Below are 13,616 nucleotides of genomic sequence, written 5' to 3'. Positions count from 1 at the left end.
TCTTCCGAACCCAACGGATTTCCTATGGCTGATAAAAGTCTTGTGTGTGAGAGGAGGACGCATTTTATAAGTCAGCTTCTGCACCGCGTAAGGTTACTAAGACATCAGTATCTACATGTTCCGGCAACATTTCACGGGAGGCTTTAGTGTTATCGCAATCACAAACGAACATAAGTTGAGTCCGGACATATGAATCCCGAATATTTTGAACTATTGGCTACACGGATAACACAAATTCTCCTCTCGAAAATCATTTGTAAAAGGATAGGAAAGTCGCGCAGTTTAACGTACTCAATTTCGCCGTTCATTAGATATATCCAAATGCGTGCCGCGCCCCTGAAAGCAGTTATTCTCCTAACGGCCCTCTTCGATCACTTTTCGGCACCTGCTGGCAATGCTTGCCATGTGAAAACTTGTTACGAGGTGAACGTGGGGTGGGCTTCAGGGATGCCTTCAATCTCTTGTATTGATTTTCCACACAGGTTACTGTCTTGCGGTGAAACCAGACTAACCTAAAGCTAAAGCTTTGTTGAGGCCCTTGCCTGGCGCGCTCCGCTCGCTCCGCTGCCAGAGGCATGCGTAAATCAGCTTTGCCTTAATTTTAATAAGCCATAAATCTATTTATAGCGTGCTCATAACAGGATTAGGCACCTGATGATGTGCAGTCGCTAGCGGCAACGAACCGCCCGCTGTATATTCGACGCGAAGCAAGTAAGGCCGATAGTAACGCCTAGCGAGCGCTGAGCTGCCAGCTACACCGACGGGCGGCACATTGCTGCAAGAAAAGTGTTACTTGTCTCGGTGTAATGTATTCCTCCTTCTAGGATACACATAAGGTTATCTGCACCAATTTCTCATGTCTAGAATTTTGATACACCGAACTCTTCAACTCTCATTCCAGTTCGATGCAACCGGGTTCGACTATTGCCAATCAGATACGCGGTATTCGCTATTGCGGGCCGACGCTTGGCACAAGTTGGTGAACGGCTTTTGGCTCGTAACACCGTCGGAGGAGGACGCTTTTTTTGAGCTCCAGCGACTTCGTCCGAAGCTAAGTGCTTTTTGGTATTTGTTTTTGTACATGCTGTAGGGTTGGTAGTTTTAAACTGTGTCAGTAGTAAGAAGGTTAGCGGAGGTGTGTGCCGTAGGGCTTTGTGTAGGAATTTTGGCGGGCTTTTACTTTACATAGTCGGCCGGACGTTAGGTGGGCAAGCTAGGAAAGCCGGGGTGGACGGGGAGCTAGTGCATTGCGAGGAGTGCAAGCGTTGGTGCAATTTGGACTAGACCGAATTCGGCAGCTTAGCCGAGACAGAGGAGGCTAGCTTCGCGTGCCGGCTATGTAAGCGTTTTGAGGAGGCCGTTAGGACATTGGAAGGGGAGTGGGCAGCTAGGATTAAGGAACTTAAATTGGACCTGAAGGTGGAACGAGAGGAACAGATTAAGCTTGAAACAAAGGTCGCCGTTTCGATTAATAGGGAAGGGGCTAAGGCCGTCTTGTTGGAGTGAATTGTGGGCGGGCTGAAAAAAGAGCTGGAAAAAAGCGGGCCCACCTAGAAGAGCGGGTAGAAGCGCTCAAGTCGCGGTCAGCAGGTCATCCCGGTTCGGGGCAGTGCCAGGTGGTGTACAAAGATAGCATGGTAAACATAAAGGAGGCTCGTCAATCCTACAGCGCTGTAGCACAGCAGGCTTTGAGTGAGAGACGGAAAGGTAAAAGCGGGCACGATGACGCGCGACAGTACCGTACGGCGTCAGGAGAGACAGCTAGCGCGATCCGCTGGGCAACAGTCGCAGTCAGGAAGCGAACGGTTAGAGCGGAGAATTGTTTTAGTATTCAGTGACTCGAACGTAGCGAGGGTTGAGGAAGGCGTTTTGACGACAGTGAAGGCGAACAGGCGGGTGCAGGTGGAGGCCCAGTCAGGGAAGTGCAGGGTAGATGCAATGGCCAAAGCCCAGGAGGTGCTAGGGGACAACATGGATAACGAATACCTAGTCGTAATCCATGCTTGTCTCAACGATGTGCTGAAAGGGAGGAGCCAGAACCTCGAGAAACAGAAGTGGGGATGAGTAGGTTTAGATGGGCCTCTGAGAAAGTGCATGTGACCATATTCACAATCCAAGAGGTTCAGAGGCTGTCTAGCGGGACGGAAAGGAGGATCGTGAAGCTAACCGTCTAATTAGGTTAATGGGTCGACGACTTGGACATTCAACCTGAGTAACTTGAGTAATCCCAGTGTTTCAACCACACTCACAGCAGTCAGTGTCAGCAGAGCAACCACTTAGCAATGGTCCTCGAGAAACGGCACCGTGTTTGCCTTGACTCGCTCTTTGTCGCCTTTTTTCCCGCCTTTGAATCATGAATTCCCACAACTCGCACAGCTTTCGTACTCGAGAAAAATATTGCTAGTTCTTTCGCCACTTTTCAATGTGCAACCTTCAACCCGAGCAACCTCAGTAATTCCAGAGGTTTAACCATACTCATAGCAGTCAGTGCCTGCAGAGCAACTACTTCGTAGTGATGCTACAGAAATAGCACCCTGCTTGTCTTGCCTCTTTCTTTGTCTTCATTTTTTAACGCTGTTGAAGGTAAAATTCTAACCAACTCACCCACCTTTTGGTTCTCGAGAAATATTTTGGTAGTTCTTTTGGCCCTTTTTCATGTGCAAACATTAACCTGAGCGAACTCAGCAATCCCAGTGCTTTAACCATACTCATAGCAGCCAGTGTCAGCAGAGCAGGAAGTTCGTAACGGTACTCAATAAATAGCTCTGTGTTTTCCTTGTCTCTTTCTTTGTCTCCGTTTTTAGCGCGGTTCAAGGATGGCATGCGACCAACACGCCCAGCTTTTGCTCCTCGAGAATTATATTGCTAGCTCTTTTGCGTCTTTTTCGTGTGCAATCTTTAACCTGACCAACCTCAGTAATTTAACAGTATGTTTTGTTGGGCGAGTTGGCGCGCCCGTGTCGTCTTCTCCTTCCTGGTCCGTTGCACATTTTGCGCTCGTCCACAACATGAACCTCAGTAATCCCAGCGCTTTAATTATACTCATAGCAGTCAGTTTCTGCAGAGCAAGTATTTCGTAGTGGTACTCCATGAATAGCGCCGTGTTTGTCTACCCTCTTTGTCTCCGTTTTTAGCGGTGTTGAAGGATTAACTGTAACCAACATGCCCAGCTTTTTGTCCTCTAGAAGAATATTGGTAGCTGTTTGGTCTCTTTCATGTGTAACTTTTAACCTGAGCAACCTCAGTAATCCCAGTGTTTTTTAGCCATGCTTATTGCAGTTAGTGTCTCAGAGCAACAACTTCGTAGTGGTACTCGAGAAACTGCGCCATGTTAATGTTGCCTCTATCTTTCTCTCCGTTATTACCACTGTTGAAGGAAGAATTCTAACCAAATCGCCCAGCTTTTTGCCCTCGTGAAGTATATTGCAAGTTTTTCTGCCTCTTTCTCATGCGCAACCTTCAACCTGAGAAACCTCAGTAATCCAACTTTTAAAAATACAAATGCAGTCATTGTCTGCGGAGCAACAACTTCGTAATGATGATAGAGAAACAGCGCCGTGTTTCTCTTACCGCTTTCTTTGTCGTCTCCGTTTTTAGTGATATTGAATTATGAATTCTAACCTAAACGCCCAGCTTTTTCTCCTGGAGAAGTATATTGCTCGTCCTTTGGACTCTTTTTCATGCGCCATTTTTAACCTGAGAAACCTCAGTCGTCCTAGTATTTTAACCACACTCATAGCAGTCAGTGTCTGCAGAGCAACAACTTCCTAGTGGTACTAGAGAAACAGCGCCGCGTTTCTCTTGCCTCTATCGTTGTCTCTGTTTTTCTCGCTTTTGAAGCATGAGACTCGCCCAGCCTTTAGGCTCCGGAAGAATATCGCTAGTTGTTTTCCTGTTTTTCATTTGCAATCGCCGACCTGAGAAACCTCGGTAATGGCAGTGTTTTAATCATGCTCACAGCAGTCAGTGTCCGCAGAGTAACAACTTCGCAGTGGCACTCGAGAAACAACGCCGTGTTTGTCTTGCCTTTGCCTCGATTTCTAGCGCTGTTGAAGTATGAATTCTCACCAACGCGCCCTGCTTTTTGTCCGCCGTAAGGATATTGGTAGTTCTCTGGGCTTTTTTCATGTGCAACCTTCAAATTAAGCAACCACAGCAATCCCTGTGTTTTAACCGTACTCATAGCAGTCCCGAAGTGATACATTTTCTATGATGGATGGTGTAGTGGAAAGCTCGGGATTAATTTTTACCACCTGGGGTACATTAATGTGGGCTGACATCGTAGAGGACACATGTTTTGAAAGCCATAGCGTCAGCGGCCTCGTCCTGCACAAACTCCGGTAGCGTCAGCTGCTGTTGTGTTAGAAAAATCACCGATTGCTCGAAAGGTGGCTATGCCCCACATGAAGCGTCGTATTTCAAAAGTGCATAAAACATCAGAAACCTTATTACGAGGTCGAAATGTGACTTAAACGTCATTAGGACATGAATTGTTCTTAAAAAAAAAGCTGAACTAATCCGTCGGAAATTGAACCCTTCACTCTTAGGTTCAGAATCAGACACGCTAAACGTAGGCCACGCAGGTACTTTTTTCATTATTGCATGAAAATAGTGCCAAAAGGCAACTTCCTAACGCTTGATTAAAGCGGGCCTTTATAGAATCTCGTGTGGTCTCTCATGTAATATGAAAAGAGTGTCCGTGTCTGCGTGTGTAAGAGGAGCCACGGCCGGCATTCGTTAACACTATCGCGTAATAACTTTTAAGGCGGAGCTTAATTGTCCACCAAAATTGCTTGCCCAACTCACCTTACAGAGGCACAGACTGCCAGGAGACATACCTCAAGCTGAACTCCTCATTAGCCTGAATTGCCAATCGTCTCGTCGAGGGTATTAATAAAAGGGAATTTTTTTTAGTATGACACACAAACGAGACAAGCAGTGCAGATGCGCACAAAGACCTCGCAGTTAATTCCACGGTCCGCTTGTTATAGCGATGGCTTAGAGCCTACGGCCTGCGGGCATTTATTCCAATGCACCAGCTCCATCTCAACACTTCTGGTGAATACGAGAAAAGGAGAGAAAAATCGTGACATACCACTTCAAGAACGTCCGACATCTTCGCGAGGATCTCGTTGGAAAGTGTCTGCAGTAGAGGGACGCTGCAAAGGCGATTAGGAAAAGAATGAGTGGGATGCGCTGTTCTCGGAGTGAAAGAGGGTAGAGCGCAGGCGCGTTCAGACAGGGTGCCTTACACACTGCGGAAACATATTGAGTTCTTTCTGAAGGCTGTGCGCTACAAAAACATTCACAGGAAAAAGAAGCGCAAATCAGAACTTTTTCCCACGTGTCTCGTTCGGACACAATGGCACATAGCGGGCAAGCAGGCTTATGCGTTTTTCCTGAAAAGAAAATTTCGAGGCACCCGATCTCAGCCGCTTTGACTGACTTTCCTACTGATTTCTGGTTCATCCGTGCAAGCAGTTTTAGTGCGACACGTTTTTGTTTGGAAGGATTGAAGTCAGCTGGTCGAAAGTCCTTCTTGATGGCTTCAGTAGCTTTTTTGTTGAAGGTAATATTCGGCATTACAACAAACCACCTTCTCTGTCTGCCTCCAGAACAGCGAGGTCAGAAGACTTCATGAATCTGGCAAGGCTATTCAGCGGAGGGTTCCTGCTTGGAAGCGATTTCTTTAGGCATGCGACACGTTCTCTTATGATATGGTCCCTATCTTTGTCATTGACTTTGGAGCCGATTTTTTGTACCATCGCTACCATAGCCGGGCGGTTCGTCTGAGGTTAAAACAGTACTCGGGTTATTTTTCCAAGATGTTCTTGACGCCACTTGGAAGAACGACGTCACCGAGGGTGCTAACGGTGTTGGCACACTCACTTGGTCGGGTTTTTGGTGGCAGTGACAGCCTCACTGTCTGCCACAGGAACTCGATGGATCCAGCTGCTAGCTTTTTGTGCCCACTGAAGAGCGAGTTGGCCAGGAAAGGATCAGTCCCTTCATACAGAAGAATTCGTAGCCAGTCATTGCAGTAACGCACCTGTCTCCAGGATTCAGATTTCAGAACCTTGCAGATCCTTCGGGAAGGACCCCATGAGAGCTCCAGACCACCGAAGAGTAGCCGAATTTCCCAGGGCACAATTCTCCGCTTCATGCAGTAAGACAAAAACCGAGAACGGCAGGTTGCGACGGCAATTAGGTTGACACAGCGTAGTAGCAGCTTGCCTTGGCTGATGACAGAATAAAGAGCCCGTAGTACGAGAAATGTGATTTAGTGAGACTTTTTGACGGGCTAGTTGGTACAAATTCATTTTTGAAGGTTGTGCGCTAAAAAAACGTTCACAGGAAAAAAGGACACGACAGGAAAGAAACGCAACTCACAACTTTTTGCCACGTATCTCATTCGGACACAATGGCACGTAGCGGTCTTGCAGGCTTATGCGCTTTTCATGAAAAGAAAATTTCGAAGAACCCGGTCTCAGCCGCTTTCAGTGACTTTCCTACCGATTCCAGGTTCATACCTTCAAGCAGATTTAGTGCGACACGTTTTTTTTTTTCTGGAAGGGTTGAAGTCAACTGGTCGAAATTTCTTTCTGGTGGCTTCAGTAGCTTTTTTGTTGAAGGTATCATTCGGCATTACAAATAAAACCACTATCTTTGTCTGCCTCGAGAACAGCGAGGTCAGACGACTTGATGAATCTGGCAAGGCTATTGAGCGGAGGGTTCTTGCTTGGGCGCGATTTTTAGAGTCATGCGCCACCTTCCCTAATGATCCGGTCTCTATCTTTGTCATCGATTTTGCAGCCGATGTTTCATACCATCGCTACCAGAGCCGGGCGGTTCATCTGAAGCTGAAAACAGTACTTCGGTCGTTTTCCGGTTCACTGTTTCGAGCCTCAGGCGAACCACCCGGCTCTGGTAGCGATGGTACGAAACATCGGCTGCAAAATCAATGACAAAGATAGGGACCGGATCATTAGGGAAGGTGTCGCATGCCTCAAAAAATCGCTCCCAAGCAAGAACCCTCCGCTCAATAGCCTTGCCAGATTCATGAGGTCGTCTGACCTCGCTGTTCTGGAGGCAGACAAAGAAGGTGGTTTTGTTGTAATGCCGAATGATACCTTCAACAAAAAAGCTACTGAAGCAATCAAGAACTTTCGACCAGTTCACTATAACACTTACAATTAAAAATCTATCGCACTAAAACTGCTTCCAGGCATGAACCTGAAATCGTTAGGAAAGTCAGTCAAAGCGGCTGAGACCGGGTGCCTCGAAACTTTCTTTTCAGGAAAAACGCATAAGCCTGCGCGCCCGCTATGTGCCATTGTGTCCGAACGAGATGAATGGCAAAAAGTTGTGAGTTGCGCTTCTTTCCTATCGTCTCCTTTTTCCCGTGAAAGTTTTTTTAGCGCACAGCCTTCAGAAATGAATATGTACCAACAATCCCGCCCGAAAGGCTTACTAAACTACATTTCTCCTACTACGGGCTGTTTACTCTGTCATCAAAAAGGCAAGCTGCTCCTACTCTGTGTGAGCCTAATCGCCGTCGCAACCTGCCGTTCTCGGTTTTTGTCTTGCTGCAGGAAGCGGAGAATTGTGCCCCGGGAAATTCGACTACTCTTCGGTGGCCTGGAGCCCTCATGGGGCCATTCTAGAAGCATCTGCAAGGTTCTGAAATCCGAATCCTGGCGACAGGTGCGTTACTACTATGACATGCTCCGAATTCTTTTGTATGAAGGGACTGATCCTTTCCTGGCCAATTCGCTCTTCAGTGGGTACAAGAAGCTAGCAGCTAGATCCATCGAGTTTCTGTGGCAGACAACGAGGCTGTCACTGCCACCAAAAGTCCGACCAAGTGAGTGTGCCAACACCGTTAGCACCCCCGGTGACGTCGATCTTCCATGTGGCGTCAAGAACATTTTGGAAAAAGGACCCAAGTACTGTTTTGAGCCTCAGACGAAGCGCCCGGCTCTGGTAGCGATGGTACGAAAAATCGGCTGCAAAGTCAATGACAAAGATAGGGACCGGATCATAAGAGAACGTGTCGCATGCCTCAAGAAATCGCTCCCAAGCAAGAACCCTCCGCTGAATAGCCTTGCCAGATTCATGAAGACGTCTGACCTTGCTGTTCTGGAGGCAGACAGAGCAGGTGGTTTGTTGTAATGCCGAATAATACCTTCAACAAAAAAAAGCTACTGAAGCCACCAAGAAGGACTTTCGACCAGTTGACTTCAACCCTTCCAGACAAAAACGTGTCGCACTAAAACTGCTTGCAGGGATGAACCTGGAATCGGTAGGAAAGTCAGTCAAAGCGGCTGAGACCGGGTGCCTCGAAATTTTCTTTTCAGGAAAAACGCATAAGTCTGCGTGCCCGCTATGTGGCAAAAAGTTGTGAGTTGCGCTTCTTGCCTGTCGTCTCCTTTTTTCCTGTGAACGTTATTTTTATCGCACAGCCATGAGAAATGAATATGTACCAACTAGCCCGTCCGAAAGCCTTACTAAATGATATTGTGTCCTTCCATCGCAAGGGTGTACATGTAGAAGCAATATCAGAAGGAAGACGGGATCGCATGGCAGCCGCACATCACGAAGCCCTGCCGCAGACAGGCGGCGAGAATCAGCGGCAAAGACGCATGCTAAGTCGCATGCAAGCATGGAAGAAGTTAGAGGAAGAGGTAGGCTTGGGCAGGGCGTGTAATGCGAAGGAAAGATAACCACTGGTCCTTAAGGGTAATGGAGTAGCTTCCAAAAGAGGGCAAGCGTGGCAGGGGGTGGCAGAATGTTAGGTGGGCGCATCAGTAAGAAGTTTGCGGGCGTAGGGTGGGCGCAGCTCGCGAAGGACAGGGTAGTTAGAGAGACATGGGAGAGACCTTTGCCCTGCGGAGGGTGTAGTCAGGCTGATGATGATGATGATGATGAAGATGAAGTAAGTATGGCAGGCTGCTCTTACGGTGCATGTGCCTGGAGCCGCCCATTATCGTCGGCTCTCGGCGGCAGCGCACCGCTCCCGGGTTCCCCTTGATATTGCATCTACCTGCTCATCCCCAGGACTCCACGACGTCGTCAGCTCAAGCCACCTGGCGGCGGTCAGGAGCGCTGCCGTTTAAATTATCTGCGTCCTTTTTCTCTGCTTTGCAAGAATTGGAAGAAACATGCCTACCGCGGCCCAATGGTGCCAACAGCAAGCACCATCATTTGCAGGCAATTTACAGTGTTATGGTATCCTAAAGCCTCTATGTTTCTCTGCAGGGCTCGCATAGATGTGCAACGCACTGCTTCAAAGGCTTAAGAAAGTTATTGTTACCGTTGACTCTCTGAGTCCGTTCAGAAAATCTCCGCAGTCAGCTGTACCATCTACACTGAAGTTTAGTATGCTACTTATAATAACGGTGCTGAGAATGTAGATACACAGGGAACTACAGATGCAATCGCGGTGCTGAAGCGTTAGGCAGGGCAGCCATAAGGCACCCAAATTCGATGGCGGGGAGAGGCGATTCACGGTACTATGAACATTTTTAGACTTTCTGCTGGTTCTAAGCAGACTACTCCTGCCTAGATTGTACAATTTCGGCGACGCTATCTTGAAAACGAACACTAAAAACTTGTTTTGACATGCAATACGGAAGCCCACCTCCGGAGCACAAAGGTGTAATCGGAGGGTGTACTGTTACAAGGCTCCTCCCCATTCAGGAACGGCGAAACGCAGACTTATACATGCCGCGTATTTTTTCATTTCTTTTTTGTTCCCGTCGCACATTTCTCAGGACTCTATTGCCTGCTCCTCTCTCATTCATGGTAGCCACGACTGTCTTCAAATCAAGGTGAACTCAACCTCTATTCAACAACTCGCTGTTTTTCCGCCTAAGATATTTTTAGGCATAGAATTCTGTTATCTCATTAAGCAAATCCAGAGAAATTCCACCGTTTCAGTTTTCACCTTTCCACGAGTTAGGGTATCGACACTGTCATACCAGCTCATGCAAAGGTGAAAACTGAAAGGGAACTGATGGAAGTATGCGACATTAAAACTTCCCGAAAAGAAAATTGTGTCAGCCCTGAATCCATCGATATTTTTTTGAACGAACTGGAATGGCTTGGAATATCGTGCTTATTACAGGAGAGGGGTGCAATTTCGTTCTTCCGCTTCTGGTGTTTTTGGCTCATGTTGTAACATTATAACTCGCTGTCATATCAAAGTTTATTATCAAAAAAGAGCTCTTTTTTCAGCCCTCAAAACAATTGTGTGTACGCGATTCGTCTTTTTAATCATTTTTTCGTGCATATTTTCGCCTCGCGGTAACCAGCACAGCGTAGGTCTCACCGCTGTGGACAACCAATTAGCCCCGTTCATGCCTCGTTACCTGGGCCAGTTAGGTGGCGTAGGAACCGAATCAAAGTTTTTTCAGAGGCTCTTTTAGGTCTAAGACGATCGATAGATATTATTTTTGCACAACCACCTCACGCGATGTTTTTATGGAGCATGGGGTGGTTTTGGTCGCGCACATTCATTAAACCCGCAAGCCGCTGCGGTGGCTAGTAGTTATGGGGCTCGGCTGCTCAACCGAAAGACGTGTGTTCGATCACGGCCCCGGCGGTCGAATTTCGATGAAGGCGAAATTTTAGAGGCCCCTGTACTGTGCGTTGTCAGTGCAGGTTAAAGACCCCAGATGGTCGAAATTTCCGCAGCCCTTCACTACGGCTTCTATCATAGCCTTAGTCGCTTTGGTACGTTAAACCCCCATAAATCCATAAAATTGTGAAACCCGCACTGCTGTTTGGCAGCGCGAAATAATTTTCAAATAATTGTACGAGTTGATTTATTGCAATTCAGTCGTAGTCCCCTCGGCATGCGACGTACCCTGTTTCAAACAGCTTTCCAGAGTAACTAAACTGAATCACCTACTTCATCTGCAAGGGTTCTTCACCGCATAGCAGAATGTGATGAATTTGCTCTTTGCTCCTAAAGCAGCACCGTATTTTTGTCAATATCCCGTCTGAAACCAGAACGTGGTACGCTTAATCACATTTTCTGAATACTGAGCGTCTAGAAAAGCGTGTCTCGAAAAAAACAATTTCAAGAAAGGCCACCCTTCGAAATGCGATGCCGACCAGAGCAAGCGACCGAAATATTGCGTAAACTGCCAATGATCCAGATCCCTAGACACGTAATTATTGCGTGTGAACCTACCGTCCTAAGAGAATACAAATTTAACGCAAGACATACAGCTTCAGGTCTACTGGCGCACTCTGCAATTAGTGTGCCAAGAGTTCAGGCTGCGGGCTAAGGCGGCAATTAGAATGTCTTCGCACATTTCGCGCTTTACCAACTTTTGATAGCGGAGGTGCATCAAACATCGCATTTCAAGGAACAGAAAAGCGGCACAACTCAGGCAGCTCAAGCAAAAAGGCGACACACGCGCAGAATACCAACTGCTTATTTCCAAGGTAATAGGCACATTTACAACACCGATCCTTAGCTAAAGCCGTGTCAAGGTGTTGCCAATTACTTTCTTTTTGTTCAGACTACGATAGCTATGCTTTATACGCAAGCGATTAGAAGGGATAATCATAGGTTCGCAAGCCTGCGCGTTGCTTACTGTGTTCGAAGCGATCATGCGATGTGTCATGTGCCTGAGTTCGGTGTTATAAATATGCTTATTTCCTGCCAAATAAACAGTTTGCAGTTTGGGCATGTGTCACGCTCCTTCTTGTGCTCTCTTAGTTGCGGAGCTGTGCTGTTCCATCATAAACCAACTCGGCCAAGAAGCCGTTATTCTGAATCGCATTTCAAATACAACGTCGTTTCTATTAAATCTCTAGCCTAATAGCTTTCTATGTTAGCAGTTTACGTGCTTTCAAAGTTCTAGCATTTTATATGTTCACGGATTCCAATTATTTCGCTCTCCTGTGCTTGCTAAACTTCCCTTTTGCAATAAGTAATTCTGGTATATTTGTATTTACCGCATTGAGTTCAAGTTCTTACTACCTAACTACTTATTTACCAGCTGTATGACTTCGTCTTTTGTTGACTGCTGCATTATATATTTGGAGTTTTGTTCCATGAAAACTCCAATGTATAATGCCCGAAAGGTTCCTTTGGGTATCTGATTTAAATAAATAAATGAAGAGACTCCGCATATTTTGGGATTTTAATACTAGAGGGCTTAAGTGGTGCTCATTTCGCCAGCGGTATTTTAGTCAGAACGTTTTCTGGGCACTTCCCTGCTAGTCACTGCCATAGAAAGTTCTTTAAATTTTAAAGTTTTTTTTTTCAAGTGTCCGTACTCATGGATGAGACAGGACTTCCTTTCTTGTACTGGCGTCCAGTGGCTTATCAACATTGTTGCATCAAAGCCTCCTGAGTATGATGTAAAGATCTAATGGTGCGCCACAACTGCAGCTCTTCTTTTTTTTTTAATTAGAAAGCCTCATACGGCGCATTATTAACGAAACCCGCGTCGTTGTCGCCGTTAATTTATGTATTAGCGTAGAAGTGAAGATTTTGTTGAAATTCTAATCAAAAATAGGTCTTTTTTATTAGGTGTTGTCAAGGCTGATGATCAGCAAGTGAAGCACGCCGTCCACTGATTTGGTTCAAGAACGATCTCATTTGGCGATGAAGTACTGGCTACAGAAATGTAGCCGCGGTCTTCTCGTTTCCTGCTGCATACCGCTCAGGGCCACGGCGTGTTCATGCTGAAGATGAACTTGAAAAGTGTGCTTTCATAAATTCGGGGGCTGCATCTGCGTGGGACATTGTCGTGTTTCTATGTTGGGGCGCATTCGAAGTTGAAATAAAGTGTCGAAAAGTATAAGGACGTTGCTTCTCTCATAGCTGTGGCATCGTATCAAGGATAAAGCATAGTGTTCTCCGCTTAAAGGGCCCCTTTGCCTTGTACTTTGCGTTTTCGCCTTAAAGCACTCATCTTTCTGCCTGTGTAACTACACTGGCAGGAAGAAGAGTGCTTGAAAGCTGCGGCGAGAGCAAACGCACGTCATTGAGCATTTAACGAAAGCAAGGAAGGCAATCACAACTTCCGCCCCATCTTGGTGCGCCATGGGGATTGAAGTTGGTGATGACCTGCGTAGCCTGCCTGCATATATATATATATATATATATATATATATATATATATATATATATATATATATATATATATATATATATATATATATATATATATATATATATATATATATAGCCTGAAGCGGCAACTGCATGTCCGGCTTGGGAACACTCGTCGAGAAAGAAGCCTCGCTGTGGAGAACACGTGCGGCTACCGCGGCGCCAGATGTTGGGACACGGCGCGTTTCCCTCGAGAAAAGCGAGCCGCCTCGCGCTTGCGATGCGCGGCTGCTCGTGGTTGGCAGAGCGCCAGTGAATACTGCCAATACACCTCTGCTCGGCGTGCCAAGATTCGCTCCCAAAGCGTGAAACTTGTGATGCTGGCTGCTGGGGAACCTTCGGAGCGCAGCAAAGCGCGAAGTGAAGCAAGGACGGATGGGCGCGCAATCGGAGAGCTTCGCAGTCTTGTTTGGTCCTTGCTGTCGTTTCTATTCTGCCCAGCACTGCGTCCGCTTTCTCAACACGAATACGCCTGGATGTG

The 13,616-nt window shown here is 46.7% G+C and overlaps 1 protein-coding gene across 1 annotated transcript in view; it reads right to left on the bottom strand.

Moving 5' to 3' along the window:
- Nucleotides 1-13,616, bottom strand: part of LOC144116041 (cGMP-dependent protein kinase, isozyme 1-like) — an 827,405-nt gene that overhangs the window by 115,148 nt on the left and 698,641 nt on the right. Inside the window, exon 6 of the mRNA XM_077650707.1 lies at nucleotides 5,096-5,159. Within this exon, the coding sequence (XP_077506833.1) occupies nucleotides 5,096-5,159 (64 nt within the window). The remainder of the gene's footprint in view (nucleotides 1-5,095; nucleotides 5,160-13,616) is intronic.

This window comes from Amblyomma americanum, chromosome 1 (assembly GCF_052857255.1).
Source record: "Amblyomma americanum isolate KBUSLIRL-KWMA chromosome 1, ASM5285725v1, whole genome shotgun sequence".
Taxonomy (NCBI): Eukaryota; Metazoa; Arthropoda; class Arachnida; order Ixodida; family Ixodidae; genus Amblyomma; species Amblyomma americanum.
The sequence above is the reverse complement of the archived record's forward strand: the minus strand, read 5'-3'. Positions and strand labels throughout refer to the sequence as shown.